The sequence below is a fragment of the Scardinius erythrophthalmus genome, assembly GCF_964197995.2.
Source record: "Scardinius erythrophthalmus genome assembly, chromosome: 19".
Taxonomy (NCBI): domain Eukaryota; kingdom Metazoa; phylum Chordata; class Actinopteri; order Cypriniformes; family Leuciscidae; genus Scardinius; species Scardinius erythrophthalmus.
Genome location: NC_138239.1, coordinates 22,203,880 through 22,231,829, shown reverse-complemented (window position 1 = coordinate 22,231,829; position 27,950 = coordinate 22,203,880). Strand labels below are relative to the sequence as shown.

Genomic DNA, 27,950 nt, shown 5'->3' with positions numbered 1-27,950 from the left:
CGCACGATAAAAAAAAATGAGCTCGATAATTTTTCCGGCCGCGATAATTCCATTTGCATGCTTGTTTGTTTTCCTCGTCTCTCTCTCTCTACCAAAGAGACTGGATGACCACTCTCGCTCGGTTCTTTAGCGTATAGGAGGAGTGAACCCTCTTGTTGTCAGTTGCATGGTCTTTGTGTGGGAAGGCGGCGCCGCGGCGCTTGTCAGTCACATGGTCTTTGTATGGGAAAGCGCCAGCGGGACTGTTTGCGGCTACTGCCGGGAGAGAGAGAAAGACGCTAGTTGTGAGTTGCGACAGCGAGCCCGATCACATGAAAATGCATATCTATACCACGAATGTTATTTCTCATGCCATTTATACGCCAAAAATAGTTTTTGCGTGCATATGATACACTCTTTATGGCGTGTAATACGCACGCACTCCTCACCCCTAATCCTAACCAAGTATTTTCAGTGCGTAGCATGCACGCAATAAAGTGCGTCTCTGTCTTCCCGACAGTACACAATCACTTGACAAAGTAACAGGAGGACAAAGTAACAGGAGTAACAGTGCAAAATTGTGCGATATGGCTTGTTGAGGCTTTTTTTATTTGTTTACAAAGGTCCTAACTGTCAGTTTTGCCTGTTATGGAATGTATCACTATTTAATAATGTCTAAAGCCTAATGTTTAATATTTTTTGAAGTGCAATATTGTTTCATTTTATTTATTAACAGACATTTATTTTGTTAACAGACACTAAGAGTCCATTGCTTTCATTGTTTTTGGTTGTTTTGTTAATTTTTTTTGGATATTTAAAATGTTTTCCGTTTTCAATGTTTAATATTCTTTAGAAATAAAAGTTTATAGATCGTTGAAAAGGTGTACCTGCATTATTATGCCATTATAATTATATTAAATGAAAATGGTCTCAGTGCGACAATATTATCGTTTATCGCGATAATTTCTTGGACAATTTATCGTCCAGCAAAATTTGTTATCGTGACAGGCCTAACTACAACCCAGCAAATCCAATGTTTCTGAGTAAATTATGAGAGAAAATGTATCACTATTGCATAACAGAATGCAACAAAAGTAGTTTATTAAAAAAAAAAAAAATCTCTTTTTTTGTGAAACAGTAAATCTCTGTGTGCAGCAGTTTATTTGTCAAAAATGAAACGAATTCTTTCAATTTAATTTGATTACATTTTAAAAGATCAATTATATTGTTAGTTTTATGCATTCTTTTTATTACCAGCGCTTTATATCACATTCGTGATATAAAGCACATAAAACACAAAAGCTAAAAAACAGAATTTCTAAAAAAAAATAATAATAATCATAGTGCACTATTATTGTAAAAAAAATATAAATTATTAAATTGTACAAGAAAACAGACTACAGAAATTAAAATGGAAAACAGAAAAAATGTAAAGGAATTTGTCAAATAAATAAATAAAACAAACTGGGCCCTACTTACATGTAGGGTTCAAACCAGCAACCGTTTGGTTACCATTTAGGATCTTAAACCACTCTGCTACACTATCCTCCAACTTTCCAAGTCATAAAGCCGTTGAAATGATAGGCTTCTCTTTGGTTTCAGCAGTCAAAAGATGTGGTCGTAAAAGCAGAATCGAATAGTTAACCAAGCCTTTCATTCAGTTCCTTTAGTCCGTCCTCTCTGACATTGCAACCCCTCCCATGTCTCCTCCTGTAACGCCTGCACTTGTCAGCATGTCCATGACGATCTGATATGCATTATTCATTAGGGTTAAGTAAGCTACATTTAATTTCCAAATCAGCTGCTCACATTCCCTTTAATGATATGCTAATAGCTAAGGAGACTCAATTCCCTTAGCAGCAGTCCCTCAGACTGGGAAAGTGTTTAGGATTGCATAATCACACCACGATAAGCGTTGCATTAGCCTTTATGTTTTCCTGTATGCCGTGTCCTGTTCTATCTCAGTCAGCAGAGTTAGCAGAACAATTATCTCTTGGAAACATGAGGTGTGCTAACGCACATGCATATATGTGCAGAGCTAAGTGCTTTTTTTTAGCTTATAGGTTTGAAGCTTCAGGAAAACACACTCTGTTCACCGAATATATCATACTTTAAAGCGAACGAGAACTTGTAAAGCACAGGTAAATTTACATTTCAAATAACGTGGCTTTGATTTGAGCCGAGCAGTGTTACACAACTTGAAAACGTTTGATCTTCTAAACTAGCCAGTTTCTACCACACCAAAGGTGTTCTGCACATATGACTTTCTTTCCTTCAACCGATCCTTTTCTTTGATATTAGCCTCTGGACAGCCGAGAGAGGGACAAACGTTTTGTTAATGCAGTTTGTTCCATTTTCCTTTTTTTTTTTGTATGTATGTGTGTGTGTGTGTGTGTGTGTGTGTGTGTGTGTGTGTGTGTGTGTGTGTGTGTGTGTGTGTGTGTGTGTGTGTGTGTGTGTGTGTGTGTGTGTGTGTGTGTGTATATATATATAGATATAGATATATATAGATATAGATATAGATATAGATACAGACAGATATACATGCATATTTATAATTATCTACATCTGTAATATTTGGTACAATTGTCATGGTAAATACACACTAGTAACATGAACTGTTAATAAAACATATGGACACTGATCCTAAATAGAATGAACTTCATACCTGCATGCAAATCCTTGCCAGCTAACACACAACATAGTTAAATAATTTATTGGTACTTTTTGCTTGCTCACATTTTTAACCGCAAAAACGTGTTCTGTGTGAACCGGCCCTAACAAGTTATGAAAATAACTTGTTATATAGAAAAGAAAGACATATAGACATAGAAAAACATATAGCCTGACATCACCTCATCTAACAGCAGATAGAAAGCCACTTGAAGACAAGCCTGCAACCTTAGCCAAAAAAAGCCTGCGCTAATGCTGCTGTATGCAGGGAAGGAGACAAGAGACCATTGTTTTTTTAATGAATGTCAATGGAGGAGAGGCTTCACTACACTGAATAAACCGCATTTGTGAGGAAATGGCTTATTTAATGAATCTTTGGCTAATCTTCAACATGTTTGCCCTAGAAACTGCGAGTCTGAAAACAAAACAGGGTTCACAATCTGCAATCTATAAAATCGCATCTTAGTAAGAAATTGCAATGTTTGACCTGCTTTAAAGTTTTTTTAACATTTTCGTTAAATATTTGAGTAACCAATATTTACATTTGATTCACCTCTAATCCGGCATTTTCTCTGAAGAAAATCCAATTGTTACTGGCGCGCAATGTATCTTGGGATAGGCTGCGAAGGGTCCATGGCCAGGGAAATGAAGGACGCATTTGCAGGCCGCATTCGATGGAGCCTTCCAATTGGGACATCGTTGGCCACACCGCTGTGACGCAATCGGCCTTGAATTGGGACACAGTAGTGTCTTGCAAGAGAAACAATGATTGGAATAGATGTGTTGTAGATCAGTTTCCAAACTTGCTAGTCCTTCTAACTTTCATAAAGGCAAAAGTTCCTAAAAAAGGCAGCAGGGGTTTTTCCTCGGAGCTAGGGAAATGAATATATGGCTCATCCATATGTTCAGTTTTCCAGGCTGCAGCAAAACTATGAACTGATGAGCACAGCATTGTTCCTCCATGTGTGCAATCCACTTCTGCGTCCTTCATTTTCCCTCTATTTCCCAAAAGTAATTTCATTAGTTCAGATCTAGAGATGATGAATGCCACCTGTTGCACTTTGAAAGATACTTTCTGAAACTTTTTATAATTAACTGCCCACAACCCCTTGTTACTACCAACCGATGAGGATGTTTTCAACAAATGGAAGAAGATGCCGATTTATTACTTTAGTGCGTCAGACGCTGAAAGGGGTCTTCCTGTCCTCAAGCGACCTTTAATGACAACTAACCAAGTCGATGGAACTGCACGTCACAATTTCAAGCTAAATCATAAAGGAAATCAAGAGCAACGGTGTTCACAAAATCAATTTTATGCCAACTTCATTTGCATGTCCGTAGCAGCCCATCCTTCTGGCTGCGATGAAAATACAGTATCGGCGCAACCTAAAAAACGATGATGAATTAGACGTCTAAGAGCACGCCTGAGCTAATGATAATCCGAAGGCGAAAATCTGAGATGACCTTCAGCGAGCACCTGCACATTAATCATCCAGTGATACGGCCAGCCTTTCATTATCAGCCCCCGTATGATAGGTGCATTCCTAAACGCCTGTGATCTATTACATCATCGCAATTAACAGTGCAGGCTGGTGGAGAAGCAGAGAGACTTGTGGGCTAGAACGTGGCTTTACAGGTGGCCACGTCAATGAGGTTGAGGGTCTAAACAAACACTGCATAAAAAAAAAAGTGTGCAAAGAATAATATTTATGGACTCAGTCAACAATTCTCTCCTTCAGAAGAAGAAAAAAACATTATTATTACAGTACCTCTGCTGCATTCTGTTAGAGTGGCTGTTTCTGATTTTGTTAAGGTCTCTGCCAACAAACCCTACAGGCTTGATTTTCTCTCCAATGCTACAAGCCAAGATGCTGACTTGCTTGGAACAACAACCTGTGCGAGGAACAGATTAATCATTTAGACAAGGAGGAAGAGAACGGTTGTAGAGTGAAAGTGAAAAGAAGGGAAGTGGGAAAAGACTGCTTTCTCACATCAACAGTGTTTTCCCTTAAAAGAATGTGCCAAGCCAAACTCAATCCAAATTCCATTTTTCCCACAATCAGATTACTGTCAATCCTCTTTCTTGCTGCTCACCAGAATCAGGAAGTCTCGGCTACAGCGTCGCTACATCAATGGAGCCACTGCTTTGTTTTTTGTTTTTTTTGGAATGTTCAAGGAAAGAAAGTTCACAGTCCAACCCAAAGCAGACCACCAACATCCTGGTTTTTGTGAGTAACTTGCTAAGTCTTCAGCAAAGATAACATGATGACAATAAGAGCGCTATAGCTGTTCTAACCCTGTAATCAGTCTCAGACCCCGGTACCGCTCTGCTTCAGCAGGAGGGTCATGAGGAGGACGTTTAGGCTTCTCTGGAGGAAGCCATGTGGAATAAGCCCTCGCTAAAGTCTAATCTGCTGTGCAAATGCCTGTGAGGGCTCTCAAGGACTTTGAGACCTCTGCAAACAATCACACTTATACATACATAAACAACAACATAAAATGCACAGGTCTACAAACATATACAGTGCCTTCATATCATTGCTCAGTCAAACTCCCTGGGCAGCAAGGCAGTATTTTTACTGCTTGTTCAAATTACTTAATTGAAATTTGCTAAAAGCAACACAATTGCTATACATTTAACTATACAACTAGGGGTGGGCGATATCTCGATATTTAAAATATATCGAGATTTTTTTAAACGCGATATGGATTTTGACATATCGTATATATTGATATATTGTTTATATTTATAAAAATGTCGTTATTTCATATGTAGGCGCGTTGCGCGTGGCAAGCGCGCTCATAATGTAAGAGACGCCGGCGCGACCACAACATTGCCCAACATCAAATGGCAAACGTAATGCAAGCGGAACGAAACTGCTCGTTATTATGTGGTTGAAGGACCGTTTATCAGTTTGGACCAACGCAGCGCGAGCCAATCGTGATCATGCGACACACAGCGCTAATAAGAGGAAGGCACTTGAATTCGCCACAGAAGTAATAACATCGCTGCTAGATCTAGTGAGAAACATTCACATTTCTCCGTTATTAACAGATCAAACAGCGCTGACGTGGAAACCAGGAGAAACATTGTGCCATGAATGAACCATCGTGTCCACATATCAGCAACATTCACCATGGATTCACTGTAGTAACACTAACTGCAACCATGGAGGTTTGGCAGGAATAGTAGGCTATAATGCCTTCAAGTAACATTACGTCGATTTTATTTTGACATTATGAATACAATTGCCTCAAATGTTAATCTGAACTAAAATAAACCTTTATTTATAACTACTACAATATTACATTACATTTTTTCCAAGGAGCTGTTTTGTTTTATATGCTCCTAGAGTCAATTATAGCTCCAGAATTGCTCAAAGTAAAAAAATATCATACTTGATGATGTTAGTTTTAATTATAAAAAAAAAGAATAAAAAAAAATATTATTAAAAATGTTGCAGAAGCACTTGTTCCTATGTGAACTGCCTACCTCTTTGCACTTCAATAAAAAGACTTTGTGGTATTTGGCATATTTGTTTTTGCAGTAGTTTTTGGGGGGTTCTTTTTCCTGTAAAGATATCGAGATATATATCGTATATCGAGATATAGCAAAATATATTGAGATATATTTTTTGCTCCATATCGCCCAGCCCTGTATACAACTTAATTTAATTGTGTTCAATCCACTTATTTAAAACTGAAGTTTACTTTATCCATTTGTGTTGGGATTACATGAATGATTTTTGTTGCATTAACTGAAACTGGGCAGATCATTTTTAGTTCCCAGCATTCTTTGCATATGGTTGGATCAGGAGAGTAAATGTGAAATGATTGTGTTATTTAATGTGTTTTTGAGTGAAGGGAAATACCTGTTAACGTTCAGTTACGTTTGACATTTAAAAGAGTTTCCATTATGTTGACATTTTATGGTTACCACTGAAGAGTAGAGCTTATTAGGTTGTAGGTTTGCTAATGCCAGTGCAGTAACAAGTATCAGTTACACTTTATTTTAGGGTGATGTATTCATTGTGCTAACTCAAATAAGTACTGAGTAATATTGAAGGGATAGTTATAATTGTACTCACCCTAAAGTTGTTTTGAACCTGTATGAATTTCTTTACTTCTGCTGAACACAAAAGAAGATATTTTGAAGAATGTCGGTAACCAAACAGTTAATGAGCCCCATTGACTTCCATATATCTTCTTTTGTGTTCAGCAGAATATAGAAGATACAGGTTTGAAACAACTTGAGGATGAGTAAATAATGACTGAATATACAGTAAATGTTGGGGTGAACTATTCCTTTAATTAACTACATGTACTTATTATACAAGTCACGGTTAGTTTTTTTGTTAGGGTTAGTAACTTGTAATTATGCATAAATTACTGTTATTAATATAGTAACGTATAACAACATCACCTTAAAATAAAGCCTTACCCAAGTATCTTTCTGCCTGTGCTGTGTGAGCTGCAGACAGTCTTTTAATTGTACAACATAACTGAATGTCAAATACAAACAGGTCTTTTTCAAATACTCAAAATCACAGACTTGAATACATTTGAAATACTCATCATATTTGAACTTAAATAACATTAAGTTCAAATAAATGTTTAAAATGAAGGTAAATTAATTTTGTGTAACCACTTGCCTTAAAAACGGAGTAAAATCAAAAAGCCATTTTTTCAGTGCAGAAATTCTTCAATTAAAACTTACCTCATGTGAATCTACCCAAAATGCATTTTAATGCTGGTTGAAATAAGGGGGGTTAAAAAACTCTTTTTGTAAGCCTTTTTCATATCATAATCAACTAAAATCAATTCAAACTTAATATAAAAAAGAAACAGATTAAAAGTTAATGACGAAATATTTTGATACATGATTCCATGCGTTTAGCATAGTTTTACCCCAAAATGCTTAACCACCCAACAGTTGAGAGCCACTCATTTTCAGTGCGGATTCTGACACTTTTCGACACTTTATCTCTGTGATATTCACGCAATGATTCACATCATCTCCTCAGATTGTTTGGAAGGTATTCGGTCAACCACGATAAGACACATAACCTCTCCTCAACGAAGACCCCACACAGGGCAAGATATCATAGAGCAAGACTATTTTCTGAGCCGTGGGTAGAAAAAGTGCATTTTACAGCAGTGCCTCTCAGCGCCAGAGAAAACAGATTACATCCGTTTGTGCTCCGATGCCCACCTGACAGCAGCAGTGCCTGGTACACCTGCCCTCCAACTTTGAGTGCATGCATTATTCAGCATCGCTACAACTCTGCATGCCACCGGTGTTGTCGTCTAAACCTGCGGGCGTCCATGTGCCGTAATCAAAGCAGGCCAGTGAGCAGCTTGTCTCGCTGCGATATCCTGCAGTTTCTACATGATAGTTTTGGAGAGACTGGGAGGAGGAGGGGGTGGTTCTAGTTTACAGATTCACCTTCATTTTTGTGGTTTAGGTCCTATAACTGCCACTGGTAGTTGTTTTAAAGTGCAACTTTGATAGTATAAATAATAACAATAAAAAAAAAAAAAACTTTGATAACTTATTATTATACTTTTTTCCCCCAAATTATTTCACTTACTAATAGTAATAGCCTAAATAAATAAAAATAATCACTGTAAATAATCACAATAAATAATATTAAATGTTACATCATTTAAATATTTAGAAATTAAGAAATCATATACAATGTTGTCTGTTCTGAAATCTAGAAAACTATGAAATAATGCATCCCTCTGAGTTCTTGTCAGCATGCAGTTATACATAATATTCACTAACTAAATTTATGTCCATCATTAAAAACATTTGTCAACTGAAACAAATGAACAAATGCATATTTAATTTGTTTTAAATTAAGTTTTAATGGACCATTTACAAGTACCCAATCTTTAAATGGTTCCTCAACTTCAAAAAGAAAGGAAATAGGATCTGCAACTAATTAGTCTGTGTGTGTGTGTGTGCGTGTGTGTTCTTGTATATAAGGCTTATGCAAATGTGTATAATGACATGGGTATTACAACATAAACATGGTTTGAGGACACTTCCTGTGTCCTTGTAAACCAAATGGCTTTTTAAAAAAAACATAATAAACCAGTGTTTTTTTGTTGTTGTTTTTATTCAAAAATGAACAGGTTTTCTGCGATGGGCAGATTTAGTGGTAGGGTTAGAGTGGTGTGTGTGTGTGTGTGTGTGTGTGTGTGTGTGTGTGTGTGTGTGTGTGTGTGTGTGTGTGTGTGTGTGTGTGTGTGTGTGTGTGTGTGTGTGTGTGTGTGTGTGTGTGTGTGTGTGTCTATATATAAGGTGTTACTAATCAGGCAAGGCACTGCAGTCTTGAATTTGGGTGTCACCAATGTTCTCAGGTGGTCTTTCCAGGGGTAGATAACAGACGTTATCTCTCTCTTATCTGGCTCTCACTGCTGGGCTCTTTTCTTTGGAGTCACACTGACATTGCAGGAAAAAGTGTTTTTCCTTGCTATTCATAGAATACATTATCAGGAGACATCGGTTGTGGGTTAAAAGGGCCAAAAGCATCTATTTAAGAAATACCAAACCCAGTGATTTCTCACTCCCCAGGAATACTTTCTAAGTAGTCCATTTTGTCACCTTTGACTGCAAATTATGTGCCAGCGCAGTGGGAGAAACCGGGGAAAATGCATGCAAATGTATCATGCAATATCCAACAGCATAGATTATATGACAGAAGCGGCAGAGGATCGCCAGATCTATAGGTTTCAGACTGCATACAAAGCCAAATCGTGTCAAGAATTGGCAAGATGCAAGACAGCAAGATGTATCTCAATGGTCAAAACATCTGCAAACTGATTGCTGTGGACTGTCAGCTATAATAGGCTTATGGGGGGGGGGGGTGTTTTTACTTTTAATTTAAAACTTTATCTATTCAATGCTTTACTCATCTGTCACAATAAATGTAATGTTTTAGAATATTGATCATATTTGAATGTACTTTAATGATCTGTTCAACTGATCAGTTCAAAGGTCTACTTTGTTGAATGAGCTACAACATGGAAACAAACTTGATTGAAATGTAACAACCTCCTCAACCCCTGAAATGACTTTCCTTCTCAGCTGATGTCACAGACCCACTATTTTTATTTTAACCCCACTATTCACAATCCACTCAATTTTTCTCAACAAGTACTCGCAAGTAACAACTATATAAAAAAAAATATCACAAATACACAACCCTTCAAACATTTGGGGTCTTTTTAAATGTTCACCAATGCTGCATTTATTTGATCGAAATACAGTAAAAACAGTAATATTGTGAAATATAAAATGAAAAAAAACTGTTCTATGAATTATTAGCAGCAATTTATTGTGCTGCTTAATATATTATTGAGAAAACCGTGATAAAAAGATTAGGTTAAAGGGATAGTTCACCACAAAAATGAAAATTCTGTCATCATTTTTGAATTCCATAGTATTTTTTCCCTCCATACGGAACTATGGCATTTGTTCGGTTACCCATATTCTTCAAAATTTCTTTTGTGTTCAGCATAAGAAAGAAATGCATACAGGCTGGAACAACTTGAGTGAGTAAATGACGGCAGAATTTTCATTTTTGGTTGAACTAGGCTAGGCCTATCTCTTGAAAATAAAGTTCAAATAAACAGCATGTATTTGAAACAAAAATATTTTGTCACTTCTGATCAATTTAATGCGTCCTTGCTGAATAAAAGTATTAATTTCTTTCCAAATAAAGAAAAAAGTACTGTCCCCAAACTTTTGAATGGAAGTCTAGGCCACATTCATGCTGAAATTATTATTATAAAGCACAAAAAGTAAAACGGTCTAGTAATAATCATTACGTCACACAAAAGTGAGTAGTGATTTAATTGCTGAGATGGAAAGCACTTGGTAGGCATAAAGAGCAGGTGGTCTGGTCTGCAGAGAGCAGAGGCATGGTTAACTGTGTGGAACGCCCCTCATTACATGAGTCACACGCTGTGGCCATTACAGAGCCGCAACACCTGGGAGCTCCCCCATTATCCCTTGCACTGTTCTCATGGAGCAATGAGACATGCTTGTCCTTCTGCAAATCATCTAGTGAGTGCTCCCCCAAAAACCATCCCCCTTCACAAATTTTAGAGCTGAAATATGACAATGCGCAAATGCGGTGATACTAGGAGCACATTTCGTTCATCTCTAGTTCCCTAGAATTTGAATCATGAAAATGCACTATAGCCAGGACCTTGTTCAGCTAAACATTGAGACACAGATAATTCAATTACACGCAATATAATTTTTAGGTCATGTATTAAAATGTTAGCCTGACTACGTCAGACTTCCTACTTCCGCTCAATTTCATTTCGCTTCTGTAGTCAGTCTGAGATAGCAGCCTATCTTTCAGTTTTCCAGCGGCATTCGGATGGCCGGGCCAATCAACGAACAGAGGGCGGGCTGAGAGCCGTTACGTAGACGCTGATTGTACCGTGGATGCGTAGATTTACTTCACACAATCTGCAAAAGTCGTTCACAGCCATGTTTACTCCGGTATTTCGCTCGATGGTTTTGTTTTCGCATCATACATGTGTTTACAGTGGAAGTTAGATGCGGCTGAGCATGCGCATAACACACGCCATAACCAAACGTCATGTGATTGGCTTACGGGTAACCAATGATTTTAAACTTCAGACAAGCGACCCCCGCGAGAGAGAAAACACTTCTCTATTATGCCATTCCAGACTCTGTCTACGAAGCAAAGCGAAGTAGCAGAGTTTGGTATTACCAGGCTATTAAAATGTAGCTAGTATGTACAATCTGGAGTCATTTGTTTATTGTGCATTTTGTCATATATATTAAAAAGAACACTGAAAAAAGGTGAAAAAAAAATGTTTGAATAAATTCAAATCAGTTTGTTTCAATTAATCAATTAATAACTTTTATTCAAGGACCGCCCAGAGACCATCTGAGATTGATAGGTAAAGTAACCAATCACAGTTTGTTTTGTTCAGCATCATGTTTAGGGGCGTGAAAATGTAAAGTCGATGTCCCTACAATATCACACCGGCATGTAAAACTCTTGGATGTCTTTTAAAGAGTCTATGCCGTGAACTTCACATATCCAGCATTTAGTTGATCCTGATAAGCGCTCATTGACACAGTTGTAAACTCAATGGCTTTCTTCCATAAGGGGATTTGGCGTCGCAGCGTCTTTGTCTCCAGGCGGACCGTTAAAGAACACGACACACGTACGTCTCCTGGAACTACTGCAGAATACAACCAATCAGATGACGACTTCGAAACACCAGAGTGTTTCCAATTTTGTTTGCTTTATATATCAACGGTCTGTGGGAATGACATCTGAGGCTAAGACTAGTAAATTGCATACTCAAAAGTGATGTGTCCAATGGTAAAAATCTCATTTAAAAAAAATACTGTAGTACTAAATGACTAGCATATTAACTTACTGTGGCATTTGCATATTACTGCAAAAGATGCAATGGCGCATGTCCAAAATACTGAGGTATTACTATGGTAAATGTGCAGAACAACATATTATCATGTCCAAAAAGCATGGTAGTATCACAGAAGATCAAAATTATTTTTAGGTGTACACTCTTTTAAAGACTTTTAAACCTGTTTGTACAGCTGTCCACAATGCAGTAAAACATTAAATGAGAAAAATCTAAACAAGAATGATCCGAAACAACCTACGACCAGTGAGCTGAATCACCTAGTGAGAGAATAATTAGAAGCCAAATCTCTCCTCTATATTAAATCAGGGGCCTGCATTAATTCTAATCAGCGCGTGTAGCCAGGCTTGACTGCGGGCCCCGAGGGGGAAGGAAAACGGCACCCTATCCTCCGTACCCGGGCCTGGCAGAGAGTGCATCTGGCTCGGACCCTGCTCTTCAGGGTTCAGCGCTTCCCTCCAGCGACTGCCATCAGCGCTCAGACTCACACACACACAGGTGAGAGACTGCAACCTTTCCCTGCACCAGCTGTTTAACTGTCCCTGACGGAGCTGTTCAAATGGCCTTTATACACAGGGGTGGAAATGGCACAAGAATTATTGCCTGGCATTTGCAGCTATGATCCTACGAACAGCGAGCTAGATTGTTTAGGGTGTTTTTAATTTCAGTGTTTGAAAGTTTGATCAATGCATCAATAACGAGATTGCATGTTGGTTATTGACTTCAATGCTGTCATATTGGTTTTGTTGTTTGGATGACATTTAATAAAATATGATTGCTTATTATACTACATGTGATTTGAGATTACATGAACACAGAAACACGGCATAAAAGAGTAAAAATCGTTGTGAATGTGCAAGGACATCGCTTAAAATCATGGAGCCCGAGGCAAAAAAAATATTGCACACTGCTTATTTCACTATATACCTATATAACACAGTGGCTCCTGAAACAGTGTACAGTAGGTTAAGATTGTTCAGGCCTTATCAGGATCTCTTTGTAGTTATAGTAAAGTATGCAGGTCATAGAATTAGCACATATTTAGTGCACTTTCAAAGGCAAAAGCACAACATGAGATGCCCATTCATCTCTAGGAAAGTTTATTTACAACAGGACCACATCATTCCTTTCTTAAAATTAGGATATTCAAGAATATTCGTCAGACCTGGACATACTCAAGGGGACCCAGACTTTCCAGTCTACACTTTCCTATCAAATTAAGCCCAAAAGAAATAAAATAAAATGTCCACACAGCAGATATTCCTGGATATAACCCGTCACCAGTAAGACAAAGAGTTTTACCTTTGATTTGACAGCCCAGTACTCCTCTGTCCCATACTGTACATCTCTGAGAGTGGTGAGGTAGTCATAACTGATGACAGCTGTCTGAAAACATTCATTCCAGAGACAAAGATGAAAACTGTGAATAAAAACCGCACACTAGACAGAAAAATTCATTAAAAATACACTATTTTTAGTAATTCACTTACTGTGACTCAAACGCAAAAACTAAATGTATTTAATATAAAATAAATATTTAACATGAGAGTAATATTTAGCCAGTTTACACCTGGCATTAAAGGTATAGCGGAGGATTTTTTTACTTCCGGGTGGATACCCTATACTATTGGTCCTCCTAAGTGTCAATCATTCTGGTGAATCAATCAAACTTTTCAAAAAGTGGAGAGGGCGGGACTTACTTAAAATTCAGAAAGATCCTCCGCTATACCTTTAAGATGCATCTTGGTCTATCAGCAGTTTCACGGTAGCTTGGCATGCTTTTTTATTTGCCTTTTTTCCCCCCATCACATATTTTAGTAATCACCATAAATTAGGTATCACATTCATCCAGTGCAACCATTTTGAAATTGAACATTGCGTTATCATGGAAACGGTACTTTAAAACCTATTAAAAGGCTCAATTTTTTTTTTTATCAAATCGGAACACAACATGGTTAAACGTATGACTTTGATTTTCAAGCATTTATTTTGTAAAATACTTTTCTTTTTTTGTTCAGAATACATTTGACTTACAGTAAACAAACTTTATCACTTTTTTATACTTTAATTTTTGAAGCGGTTTTAACATTGACGTCTTCTTTGAAAAGAGACAATCCTTAAGTTTGTAGTATTCAGAATTGTTAAAAGTTTAATGAATTAAAAGTGTGAAAAATATTTATTCTCGTTTACCGTTGCAGCTGCCCTCCCAAATCTGACAATGCTGAGATCATTGAAGTCCACATTTTTGCTGTACAGGTAAAATCCTGATGATGCGATCACTGCAGTGGCAACAGACGATACCTTCAGTAGCCGAACAGCCATGTGAGGAACTGTAAAAAGACAGAGAAACATTATCCATCACCATTAATCCCACACAAATCAGTATTAGATTCTGATTTGAACAACTGAATAACTGATATTTAATTTCTCATACTGTCTAATATATGTGTCCTCCCAAACAGAGTTTGAAAAAAAAAAACATATCATTAATGAGATACTAATATAATTATAGAAATAACACATACTAATAAACATTGTTTGATTATTTACTTTGATGAAATTTGCTGCCGATAAACTTTGGAGGCGTGGCAGTTAAGTTGTGACGTCATTGGTTTCTTCAAGATCAACTTGGGCTCATCATGATGCTTTTTGGGAAATGCAGCCCTGGTTTACACAACTGAAACCAAATTGCGTTATTTATCAAATTTATAAATGAGTTAAACGAAACACCACAGCAGCACAGTTTAAGCAAAGCGTATCGAAGCACAAGTAAACCACTTTCATTCATAATATTAGTCGGTGTATTGAAAGACGAGGTCAGCTGATCACAAATATTGCTTGTTATGCAAGCCTTTGCGTAACACACAGAGAGAATATAACTAAATAACCGACACCGTTTTATCGCATGGTGTCAGAGTTAATAACTGTGATTATGTATTTTTTTAGAGAATCATAATACAGCAGATTGATTTACCTTCATTGACTCACGCTGTCATCCACTAACCGGTGTCGCTCTCTGACCTTTCAACTCTGGCGTCTCCGTTGACGTGCTGTCGCAAAGCATTATGGTCATTGTAGTCTAGAAATATAAGCAGTCATTGATGAATCGAAACGAGAAAAGAACCCCATCTTTGCCATTTGACAATAAAATAAACGTTAAATTAGATATTAAATAATTAAAGCTATTGATCCATTTTAATGCATGTCTCAAGGAAATCTGAGAAGCCAAAACAGTTCTGATTTCAACAGTTCTACACAAATACATTATCATGGTTGAACCTTAATTTTAACATTTTCAGATAAGTGCCATAACATTAAATTATGGTTTGTAAGTAGATGCAAGTACAAAATGTAATAACCATAACCCATTTTTTCTATTAAGCGAAATGATGGAGCAGATGTTCACAGCAATAAAAAAACATTCCAACCACATTCTTTTTACAGAGAGAACCTCAGTCGAAAGATCTATTTTAAAATATATTCCATAAACACATTATATACTCTTTTTCTTCGAGGCGAAGAGGACAAGGTAGTGATGGAGCGTGACCAGATTTAACATGACATGAGCTCGGACAGATAATGTGACCGGAACATTGGCAGAGTCATCTTAGATGCAGCCTTGATTAACCTCTAAATAAATTATCCACACTGATGAAATGTTTCATGCATCTGCATACCTCAAGTTATACATAAAACTCTCAAGTTATTACTCAACGGTTACATGTAAAAGTAATAAGGAATTAAGTCAGTTTTGCTCAAGCATCTCTAATTACAATATATTTTTAAGTTATATACATTCTAAAATGAAACGTGTGTGTATACACACACGAACACACACACACACACATATATATATATAGGTAAATGCTTACACATACATATATAAATACAGTATATATACACTACCGTTCAAAAGTTTGGGGTCAGTAAGATTTTTTTAATGTTTTTAAAAGAAGTATCTTCTTCTCACCAAGGCTGCATTTATTTGATTAAAAAAAAGAAAAAAAGGTAATATTGTGAAATATTATGACAATTTAAATTGACTGTTTTCTATTTTAAAATATTTTAAACTGTAATTTATTCCTGTGATCAAAGCTGAATTTTCAGCATCATTACTCCAGTCTTCAGTGTCACATGATCCTTCAGAAATCATTCTAATAGGATGATTTGATGCTCAAGAAACATTCATTATTATTATCAATGTTGAAAACAGTTCTGTACAATTTTTTTTCAAAATTCTTTGATGAATAGAAAGATCAAAATAACAGCATTTATTTAAAATAGAATATTTTCTAACATTATAAATGTCTTTACTGTAACTTTTGATCAGTTTAACTCATCCTTGATGAATAAAAGTATTGTATTCCCCCAAAAATAAAATTAAAATTCTTACTGACCCTAAACTTTTGTACGGTAGTGTTTAATGTTACAAAAGTTGTCTATTTCAGATAAATGCTGTTCTTTTGAACTTTCTATTCATCATAGCATCATGAAATAAAAATGTAAATAACTGTTTTCAACATTGATAATGATCAGAAATGTTTCTTGAGCATCAAATCATCATATTAGAATGATTTCTGAAGGATCATGTGACACTGAAGACTGGAGTAATGATGCTGAAAATTCAGCTTTGATCACAGGAATAAATTACACTTTACTGTATATTCACATAGAAAACAGCTGTTTTAAATTGGAATAATATTTCACAATATTACTGTTTTTGTTTGTATTTTTAATCAAATAAATGCAGCCTTGGTGAGCAGAAGACACTTCTTTTAAAAACATTAAAAATCTTACTGACCCCAAACTTTTGAACGGTAGTGTATATATATATATATATATATATATATATATATATATATATATATATATATATATACATATATTAGTGTAATATAATATATGTATGTGTGTGTGTGTGTGTGTGTATATATATATATATACACACACACACACACATACATATATTATATTAACACAAACATTTATGCAAGATACGGTTAATTGATTTGATAGTACTAATATATCTAAAACAAATTTTTGAGGATTTGATTTTGATTTTTTGTAAAAGGCAAAATGCTAAAATCTATTCAGAATTATAATGGATAAAATAATACTAAAGAGTACACAGACAAAGAAAATAATAATAATAAAAATAATAATTTGTAGCCAACACAACAAAAGAATTCAAAATATTGCAATTTATTTGACTCACATTTCTTTAAATTTCATTGGACATTTTATAAGAAAAAAAAACACACTAGACAAGCAGTCAATACAACAATAATCAAAACTCATTAAAGTTTGGATTCATGAAAACTAGTATGCCAAGTGAAGACACATCCACAATAAATAAGAGTTTTCTGTTACTGAAGAAGACACAACAACTTCTCTTCAGACGTCCTCTGCTTCTTTGTTGGATTTTTTTCCAGAAAATGGCTTTCTGTTTTTTTGCACCAGGAGCTACATTAAAAGAAAATAGAAAATGGCATTTTGATGCAGATGTTCAAACTACAACATTTACCAGAGACATCATCTAGGGCCGGTTCATCCAGTCCCAACTAGACGCTCACCTTTGCACCTTCGATGAAATGAGGATCCTTTTGTAATGCATTCTGCAGCCCTTCCTCTGAAGTGAACCCTATCCAGCAAAACCCCCGATGAAAACCTGTCTCCTTATCCTGCAAAACAATAAAAAAATAACTCATCTCAGCATGACGGGCATATTAAAGAAAAATATGAAACACTACATTTTATTTGTATTCTTACAAATGGCAAGAGACACTTCTTCACTTGGCCAAACTGCGAAAAGTATTCTCTCATCTCCTCTGAAACAGAACACAGAACAAAAACATACATTAGACAAGTATCTGCTACACATATAAACCATCACTGCCTACTATTAGATACTTATGATGCGTTGTGGATAATGACTAGCTCATTTTATGCATTCATACGCGCATTATTTACCAATTTGATGTAAAACCATTGATCAAATGGCATCCTTTACTCACTCGTTGCGATGGTCCATGGCACTTTTGACACAAACACTTCAAACACCTTCTTCCCAGTTGCTGTCGCTGCCATGTTTCGTCCTTGCCGAATGGAGCTTACGGTGACCCTGACCACGTGACCAGAAGAAAAAATATTTATTACCTTAAACTATACAATTTTGAAACGTAAGATATCGCTTTCCGATACCTTTTATGTTATTGATTGTTATTTTATTCGCGTTGTGTAATAAAAATAAATAAATAAATCAAATCGAAGCTTTGTATCTTTGGCGTAAGAAATAGAAAGGTCACATGATGACGACAAAGATGGCAGCCTCCATAATGGAGCATGGAGAAGATGCTTTTAGAAAACTGTTCAAGCTTTACAAGAGGAGAAATCCTCCTCCAGACTTCAGTGAGGTCATTAATTTCTCCAAACCTTGTAATGACAAGGTGAGCCATTCAGACTTGAGAAATAGTGCGTTTTCATTAACATTATGACGCTATATGAGTCTTTCCTAAACAGTTTATTAATATTATTATTATTCTAAATCAGTTTTTTTTATTTATATATTTATTAACTAATCTGACTATTAAAAAATGTTTATTGTTGAAAAAAATGTTGACAATGACTAGATGTGCCATTTAGATTTGAGAAACATTGCCGTATTTGTGTTTATGATAAAACAACTTTCCTAAACCGTGCACATTAATATTATTAGTACTACTATTAACCCGTTATACGAACATTTGTTTGATTTATGGTTTATTTATAAAATAATTTGGCTATGAACTATGCTCATTAAACTACAACTACTATTATTAACAAGTGTAATACTACATGCTTACAGAACATGCACAACTTTTTTGTCATAGTAATTTGCTATGCCTTTGTACTTTATTTCTAGGTTTTTAACTGTGAACTTAACTCCACTCCTATAAGTGAGGAAGATGTTTCTAAAGCTGGTCTTCGGCCGGTAACAGACTGGAAAGCTTTTGGTTTGCATGGATATCCAGGTATGGTTTAGATAGGTTGGTGGGAGTTTTAAATAATTACCATACTGTATGTTCTCCAGAATCTAAAGGATTTTATGGGTTTGATATAGTGACGGAAGCCTATCATTAAATTAATTTCATGTAAGACACGATTGTCAAAATCTCCTGTATTGCATAATCCCATTAATTTATTATTATCGCCACTTTGACGCCATATATTCAAATAGGCCACTTTGAATATATGGGAGCCTATTAATAATCAAAGTGAACCAAAGACAGTCTCAAAAACACGGTTCGAAATCACTGGTGTTTCTGACGTCACAAACTACCTTGTAACCAATCGCGTCAACCTGTGATCGTCAACGAATGGATCTCTGAGCTGGTGCGAATGAGTGGAGGCGGGGATAATTTGCATATTCATAGAACCGTGTACACTAAATGAGGCAAGGGTGTAGAGTTACATTAAAGCTATTTTAAAGCATGAAGACAATTTTTTCATAGGTAAAAACTTTTAAATATGTAATTTTGATGATCAAAGATGAGTTTTAAGGGATACAATTATTGATTACAGGTGGGCTTTAAATCTTGCTCTTTAGCATGCTGTTATGGAAAATGTCCATGTCTTCCTGTTTACTTTTAATGAGATTAACTATATCGTCACTGTTGGAACGTAGGGTTTATCTTTATATCCAACCCATTCCTGCCGGGTTCTCAGCAGTACTGGGTAAAGCAGTGTCTGAAGATCTATCCACAGAAGCCCAACGTGTGTAACCTGGATATGCATATGTCATCTGTGGAGACTGAAAACATCTGGGAAAGAAGCATAGATGTTATTCGGTAAGTCAAAGATCCTGACATGCATTGGCAGCTTAATAGAATCTTATTTTATGGTATATTATTTTATTGCATTTAGGTATTTTTGGAATAAAACAAATGCTATATTTGTATATTTTGAAGGATCTGTGGCAATTATTTGAGTATAGATTCAATATAGGAGTCTTGGCTAACTCCACCTTTGGATACTGAGTATATAGCATCCTCATACTGTAGATACTTTCCTTGTGGCTAGGTCTTTTCTGGTAATTTAACTGTGACCTAGATGGTAGATTTGAGGTATTGCAGTTTGTTAGGCCCCCTTTATCACACAACATTTGTGTGAATGGTTTGTGCTACTGCACCACACCTAATCTATCTCACACTCTTCCTTATCTAAACGGGTCTGTGTATTATTGCAGGAGGAAAGGCTGTGGGAAAAGAGAGGCCAAAACTCTGCTAGAAAAACTGCGCTGGGTGACTCTGGGTTACCACTATGATTGGAACTCCAAGGTACTACAGTCACTCTCTAATGTACTTTATGTGTGCTTTAGCAGTGTGTCTAACACAAAATGTTATTATAATGCTGGAGCCAATACCCTTGTGGACAGCGCTCCAACATTTATTGCAGTCGCACTTCAGGTGACCAGAGTTTGAGTCCTGAATTGTGGTCCCTTCCCGATCCCACCCCATTCTCTTCTGTCTACTCTATACCAGTGTATTTCAAATGGCGGACTGCGGGACATAATTGCGCCATTTTACCGTTTCTACAGATTAAAGTGAGCAACGCGTCAAAACGGAGCAGTTCACACCACAAGCACTCATTGTTGTTTATAGTAATGATCTTTCGGAGCTATATCTATAATATTTTAATCTAGAGCCAAAAGTGCTTCATTTCCGCTCTGTGAGCGTTGCTTCTCTCTCTCCCTCGCTAAAAACGTAAAACACCACGTTAAAGGGATTGATAGTTCACCCAAAAATGAAAATTAGCCCATGATTTACTCACCCTCAAGTCATCCTAGGTGTATATGACATTCTTTCAGACGAATCAATCGGAGTTATATTAAAAAATGTCCTGGCTCTTCCAAGCTTTATAATGGCAGTGAATGGCCGTTTTTGTTTGATATATTTCCTGCAGTTGTGTACTTAAAATATCCCAAAAGTTCCCAAAGATTTTTAATTTCAGTGAAATTCCAATTTTGAATAATGGCTCGTCCCTGTCCCCCTGTCCCACTTGTCACCTGTCGATTACGTAATATCTGCGTTATCCCTGGTTTCCGCTCGTACTGCCATAGTTACCATGGCGACAGACGTGGACAACTGTGTTACATCTAGCGGCACGCTCACGCTGTTGTTGTTTCGTTCAAACGTTATGGATCATGGCAAGCAGACTTTGGGACAAAAGGAGAACTAAAACAAGGATCAATATCAGCGTGGCTTTTTCAAGATGCCGAGAGCTCCACGTCCGTGACAAACTTCGAATTGAGACGCGCAAATGTACATAAAACCAATCAATGTTATATAGCTCAACATGATGAAACGTTAGAATATGATCAGTATGTTATTCTAAAGTTGACCTAGCTTACTGCTAGTCTCATAGACAAACTAACACATTTCAGCTTTCAACAGACCAAGTGAAACAGTGCTGCGTTACCTCACAAGTTTCATACGTCTAATAAACTGACCTGTGTGAGTATTAATTCAGGTAGTTTGGTAGAATGAAATGTCCTTATTCCTTTATATCCGCGGGACTCGCGTGTGGCGCTGATATCTGTCTCTCATTAGCAATCGTGACCTGCTTCATACAGTACCACAGTCATGTTAAAAACATCAATGTATTCACTCATCCATAAACATTATTAGATCCTTCGGCATGACGGCAAGTTCCATTATTCCGCTTATGCATCATCAACATACGCCTTTGTTATTGTAAGAGGTTAGCGACCCTTAGCGGCGAAAAAAATTACATATTGTAGCTTGAATTTAGCATATATAATCAGCATATGAAGAGCATTTCATAATAAACAATGTTAGAATTTTGAAAATTATTTTGAGATGGCAAGGAAAGAAGGAAATATTTTAAATTACTATTTAACTTTTTGTCCTCATGATGAGAGTTTAGATTATTAGGTTATGTACACTATTTGTTTTAGGTTGTTTATTGCTTTGAGCAAAATATATAAATAGTCCATACTTTTCTTAAGAGGTAAACCTGCACCCTCAGTATGTTTTCTTCAAAAATAGCCTGTTAAAACATTTGATCTAACCTTTTTATATCCATATCCAGTTGGGAAAAATATTTACTTTTTTGGATACGTTTTTGGGAAAAATTCTTAGACATCACTGTTTTGGCTCTCTTGGTCCAAGATGGCTATTTTGAGTGTTTAGGTGGTGGTGTTGTTGTTTTTTTTACAAAGTACTATGGCTACCTTAAATGTAAATGTATAACTGTTTCAAAAAAGTATTGTCCGAACCTCCGCTGGGAAGGAAATATAGAGACCGGACCTCTTGGAACTTTAGTTGAATGCCCCTGCTCGACACTATCCTATTGCAATAAAAGCAAAAAAAAAAAAAAAAATGTAAATGTTATTTTAATGTCATTTTAACAATAAGTACAACCATGCAACAAAGATATTTATTTTTTGATTAAATTTAATTTAACTCTACCGTTCAAAAGTTTGAGATCAATAAAAAATTTTTTTTTTTTGGTGAAAGAAATGAATACTTTAATTCAGCAGCAATAGGATGCAATAAATTGATCAAAAGTGACAGTAATCAGCATATGAGAATGATTTCTGAAGGATCATGTGACTCTGAAGACTGGAGTAATGATGCTGAAAATTCAGCTTTGTGGCATTGTTTTTCCTGGAGGGAGAGGAAGGTATAAAACATCGGCATGGATCTTATTAGCATTATTTGCTCCTTTCAGGACATTTCATCTCTAATTGTACAGGCCTGATGTCTGCCTGTCTCGTTTATATGCTAATTACATAAAAGTGTTTAGTCTTCTGTCCTATTAAATCAGTCAGGAGGTGCACACCGGATTCATTAGCTCTGATGTTAGTTTGACACCGCCAAACGTCTGACGGCAATCAGTGAATTTTAAGCAGAGGCTCTTTCCACCTCCCTTTAAGTAGAACTGAAGGCTGAGGCATTCATTCCGCTCGGATCAGACGTGTAAGCCGCTAATTCAGCTCTTTGGAGAGGCTGTGCTCATATGATTGTCCATTGATTACACTTTCATGTATAACTGCTGACAATGACCCACTGTGAAAGCCACAGAGCAGAAAGAACGCTGCAAATGCTCTTTTATCAGTTATGTCAATCATTATGATAAAGTCGGCATGAAACCGAAGTTGCGATAGTCTTTTCTTCCTGTAGTGACGTATATACGAGTGAAACGGCTCTTAGAACAAGAAAAAAATTAGGGTGGGACTTGATTTTGTCCATCGGAAATTGATTGGATCGCCTGATAATCGTGATCCCGCCCTCAGACCAGTAAACACGTCATCAGAGAAGAGAAGAGATGTCGCTTTGAATAGTCGCTTTGAGGAAGTTTTACTCTGTAATACTATGATGAGGCATGTAAGGTGCCTTACTATTCTGATCTACTTTTATTCCGCAGACGTACTCCCCAGATCACTACACTCCTTTCCCCAAGGACCTTCACTCACTTTCTCACAGAGTGGCGGCAGCCTGTGGCTTTCCTGGTTTTAACGCGGAGGCGGGCATTCTCAACTACTATCGATCTGATTCGTCGCTTGGAATCCATGTTGACGAATCAGAGCTCGACCATACACGACCTTTGTTGTCTTTCAGGTGAGGAATTTTATTAACTACATAGACTGATTAATGCTGCCTTCAGCATTCCCAGAAAATATGGTCAATATTACATGATGGTGTTGTTCATGTGCGTTCATCTATTAAAGACGATCATTCCGATTTTGATTGGACATACAAATGTAGTCAGTAGATATGTTTCCAACCAAAGTTGCAAATGTAATAAATTATACGCAAAATGGGAATAGCCTATCCTATCGCATAAAACATTTGAAAATAAAGAACCGTTTTTTGAGTCGTTGAGAACAAGAGATATCACTTAAAAAAGTAAGAGAAGCCACTGTATATAATCATTTTTGTATATAATGAATTACTTGCATCTCAGAGCACGCAGACGAAACATAATAAACGTGTTATCTTGCTTTCGGAGGCAGATGCTGCTGTTTGGGAACGCAGTTATGTAAGTTCTGGGAGGGAACTATACCGAACCACTTTGACGACAAACTTTGCATTTCAGAATAGAGTGGTGCATGTATGACGTTGCAAATAGCAACTAGATTCTTTTTACACTAAGTACAAATATTTATAGTGTGTTGATATTTATATTTACACTGTTTAAAAAGCAATAGATTCTATTTACACTAAGTGAAAATAACAGCATTTTCTTAGTGAATGCTAATTACATAAAAGGGATATTTCACCACTGGAAAGATGAATGTGTATTTAAATTGGGTCATTTATGTAATAGAAATGTGAAATTATTTTAGAAGTTGGTGCCTTCTAGACCAGTGGTTCTCAATCCTGGTCCTGGGGACCCACAGCTCTGCACATTTTATATGTCTCCTTTATCTGACACTCCCAGTTCAGTTCATAGAGCTCTTTCCTAACGAGATGATGATCTGAATCAGGTGTGTTAAATGAGGGAGACATACAAACTGTGCAGAGCTGTGGGTCCCCAGGACCAGGATTGAGAACCACTGTTCTAGACTAAGAAAAGCCAGAAAATGTATTTTTGGCTCATGTGGACGAAAGACAACAACTCCCAGAATGCACTTGCTTCACTGCCCTACGAGGCCACGCCCAAGCCACGCGTACCGGTTACAGAGGGCAGTATCGGAAGAAATGGTACAACTAGGCTACTAGTTGACTCGAAACTGAAAAGACGCCGTTTTATCGTGAGATCCCCCTATGGGCGGGTTGAAAACATGCGGAACTAGCTCCTACTACTGACTGTAGTCTCTAGCCTCTGGACAAAAAGGCCTCTGATGACACAAAATGACAATTTTTGCGTCATCTGAGATTTTTTTCTAGACACACAGTACAGAAATCTCTCATCTCAGGGGAACATGAGAGAGGGAAGCACGGTCATTCGAAAATACTACCGGGTTTCTACTGATACAAAGCTTAATGCTAATCGGTGAAGTATCCCTTTAATAAAACTAGCAGTAAATTTATACTTTGTAGCAGTATTTAAGTAGTTATGCTATTTATACTTATAAATAATGGAAGATACTATTTGCGCCTCAGTGTTGTTGTATGTTATTATTGAATATAATTTAAATGATTATATTTATTAAAATTATTAAATGGATGCCGCCTTATTGGGACAACAAAGCCCTCCCTAAGCCTACCCCTAACCCTAACCGATTAACACTTTATTATTAAACACACGTTAGACACTTTATTTCCACTTTTTTTTTAGATTTTCTTATATCGCCTTTTCGGTCTGATATGTGATGGGAAACAAGAGTAGAGCCAGTTCGGCAAAAGATGGATTCGAACTTGAGTCGATTTGCGTCAAAACTCTCTGCCACGTGCCTTAACCCTACAGTATTGCTACTTTTGACAATTCAGCGTCTTCCTTGTCTAGCCCAACCAGACGTCAGTGGGTGGAGTTAGTGTAAATAGCCTCAGCCAACAAGGCTAATAATTTGTGCTATGCATTGAAGATGAAGATTTGTGCTATCAGGTAAAAATAACCACAATTCTTAGCAAATAATCATATTAATGAAAAGTGCATGTAAATAAGACCTAAAGAGGTTTGCTCATATCATGTAAACATGCTATTGGTGCAAATGTAAGCATTGTCAGTGTCAAATATTACTTAAAACAAATAAAGTGCATGTAGCATTTTATCCATACAGCATAAGAAATGCATTCAGAAAAACTTTTGTCCTTTGATGTCAGTTTTGGGCAGACTTCCGTTTTCCTGTTGGGCGGGACTAAGAGAGAAGAGCGTCCCACAGCCATGTTCATGCACAGCGGAGACATAATGGTAATGTCAGGACCCAGTCGCCTACTCTATCACGCAGTACCCTGCATTGTCCCCGCCCCTGCTGGAAATGCCCTGCCACCCTGCCTGGGCCAGAGACCAGAGGCAGAGGTGCAGGATGATGACATCATCCAAAGCGTGTCAGAGGAGGATTGGGAGGTTTGCTCCTGGTACCTGCAGACGTCTCGGGTAAATGTGACCGTCCGACAAGTACTCGGTTCCGGTCAGGACTTCCCGAGCGCACAGGCATCACACTTATCAAGCTGTGAGAAATCAGAGGAAGAAACTCCAAAAAATAAGAAGAGGAAAAGCCAATCAGGCTATGAGCGTGACACTTAACGTGTCTGTTTTGGATGGGATCGATGTTTTATTTATTTAAAGTGCACCTGGTATTAAAAATTGTACATATGACTGCAAATAAATCCATTATTGTGATCTTTTCCCAGATAATGACTCTTCGTTCCAGAGCAGGTGTTGGAAATAGGCAACTGCTTATGTGCCACGTCGAGTCAGGCTGGCTTAAAGCATAAACTTCATTTTACCCTGTCATGACCAACTTCACACACAATGCTCAGTCTTTAGAACAGCAGTGACATTCAGTCCAGTCTGTTGTGAGTCGTGACAATTTGCCAGGCGCAGGTCTGTTGATTTAAGGCTGGTTGCCATGTTTGCTCACCCAGGGCTGTAACACTAAACAGACCTGACCTTCAGAGGAAAACCAGGGAGACGGCGTATAATCTTTTTAATCTGGTCAAGCGGTGTCACGACACGTCAAAGCCAGTGTGAGATTGCCTATGACAAGTTCCCTGAGGGACCCAGGTTGACACTGCCATTGTGACTGAAAACACTGGGGGCCTGTGTTACCATGGCGATAAAACACTTCTGCCTCTCGTGAAACACTATCAAAAGTTCACGTCTGCATGTGAGATTTGTTAGATTAATGTTTCTGGTCTTTTACATGCTGTAAAAACATAAATGTTCAGCGGTGTTTATCGGTCTGTCTTTTGTTGTCATTGTAGTTTTACAACAGAGTTGATGTGAGATGTCACCTGGTTTGCCACATCCAGAGGCTATGGTGGGTTATATGCCTGAAAAACATGGTAATACCATGGTATTTTAGGCTATATGGTACTGAATGATCACAATATTTGTGTACTTGCAGTATATTTGATATGCCAAGGTACCTCAAGGATGAAACTTCAGAATGGTAAGAATAGTATGGTATTACCATGCTACTTATCCAAATATATGTGATTTTACCAAAGTATAAATTCAAAACATTATTAGACCATGGTTTTGTGGTATATTGGCTACCATACTGATGTACCATATTATTTACATGGTACTTCAAAGAATACCATGGTATCATCACAGTCCAAATCCCAATTCCAAAAAAAGCATGCCATTGTCCATATCGAAATTATATATATATCATGGTACTGAAATTATTTCTTTCATTTTGATATGATACTTTCAATTATTTTTATTTATTTTTTTGTAACAAAGTCACAAAGTTTCACTCAATTTAAAAAAAAAAAAAACTTTTATTCAGTAAGGACACACTAAATTGATCAAATTTATTACAAAATATTTGTTTCAATTAATGCCGTTCTTTTGAACATTCTGTTGATCAAAGAATCCAGAAAAATCTATCATGTTTCCACAAAAAAAAAAAAAAAATTAAGCAGCACAACTTTTTTTAAACACTTGGTAACCAAATCACTATAATTCTGATTCATAATTCTGAAGGATCATGTGACACTGAAGACTGGAGCAATGACGATGAAAATTCAGCTTTGCCATCACAGAAAGAAATATATTCAAATATAAAACGGTTATTATGACCGCCGCTAGCGTAGCTAGCGAAAGCGGTCATATAGGGATTGTCAAAGTTTTTTTTTTTTTTTTTTTTCGTCACCTTACTGAATTTTTCGTCAACGATACCAGGGACACCGAAGCACCGGGGAACATGAAATTTGGTGGGCATGTAGCCCCAC

The 27,950-nt window shown here is 36.8% G+C and overlaps 3 protein-coding genes across 6 annotated transcripts in view; 1 reads left to right on the top strand and 2 right to left on the bottom strand.

Moving 5' to 3' along the window:
- Positions 1-15,146, bottom strand: part of adck1 (aarF domain containing kinase 1) — a 123,383-nt gene extending 108,237 nt beyond the window's left edge. Inside the window, exons 1-4 of one of the 2 annotated variants that reach the window (XM_081347498.1) lie at positions 15,074-15,140; positions 14,650-14,776; positions 14,290-14,429; positions 13,402-13,485 (exon numbers count right to left, since the gene is read on the bottom strand). In XM_081347498.1, the coding sequence (XP_081203624.1) occupies positions 13,402-13,485; positions 14,290-14,421 (216 nt within the window). In that variant the 5' untranslated portion in view covers positions 14,422-14,429; positions 14,650-14,776; positions 15,074-15,140. Of the gene's footprint in view, positions 1-13,401; positions 13,486-14,289; positions 14,430-14,649; positions 14,777-15,073 lie in introns of both variants that reach the window. The other variant, XM_081347499.1, reaches the window with a different exon arrangement.
- Positions 15,147-17,281: 2,135 nt separating this feature from the next.
- slirp (SRA stem-loop interacting RNA binding protein) lies at positions 17,282-18,216 on the bottom strand. Its single transcript, XM_081394272.1, has 4 exons — positions 18,114-18,216; positions 17,869-17,927; positions 17,673-17,780; positions 17,282-17,562 (listed from the first exon to the last, which is right to left on the bottom strand). The coding sequence occupies exons 1-4, from the start codon at positions 18,184-18,186 to the stop codon at positions 17,494-17,496; spliced, it is 309 nt and encodes a 102-aa protein (XP_081250398.1). The 5' UTR covers positions 18,187-18,216; the 3' UTR covers positions 17,282-17,493.
- A 165-nt stretch (positions 18,217-18,381) lies between these two features.
- alkbh1 (alkB homolog 1, histone H2A dioxygenase) lies at positions 18,382-27,480 on the top strand. Of its 3 annotated transcripts, none has more exons than XM_081394269.1 (6): positions 18,382-18,545; positions 19,001-19,109; positions 19,763-19,925; positions 20,324-20,414; positions 23,527-23,720; positions 25,869-27,480. In XM_081394269.1, exons 1-6 carry the CDS (start codon positions 18,405-18,407, stop codon positions 26,290-26,292), a joined length of 1,122 nt encoding a protein of 373 aa, XP_081250395.1. In that variant the 5' UTR covers positions 18,382-18,404; the 3' UTR covers positions 26,293-27,480. The 3 variants fall into 3 exon arrangements, with proteins under 3 accessions (XP_081250395.1, XP_081250397.1, XP_081250396.1); XM_081394271.1 differs by having other exon boundaries at positions 18,382-18,507; positions 25,869-27,474; XM_081394270.1 differs by having other exon boundaries at positions 18,382-18,512; positions 25,869-27,474.
- The last annotated feature ends 470 nt before the right edge of the window (positions 27,481-27,950 follow it).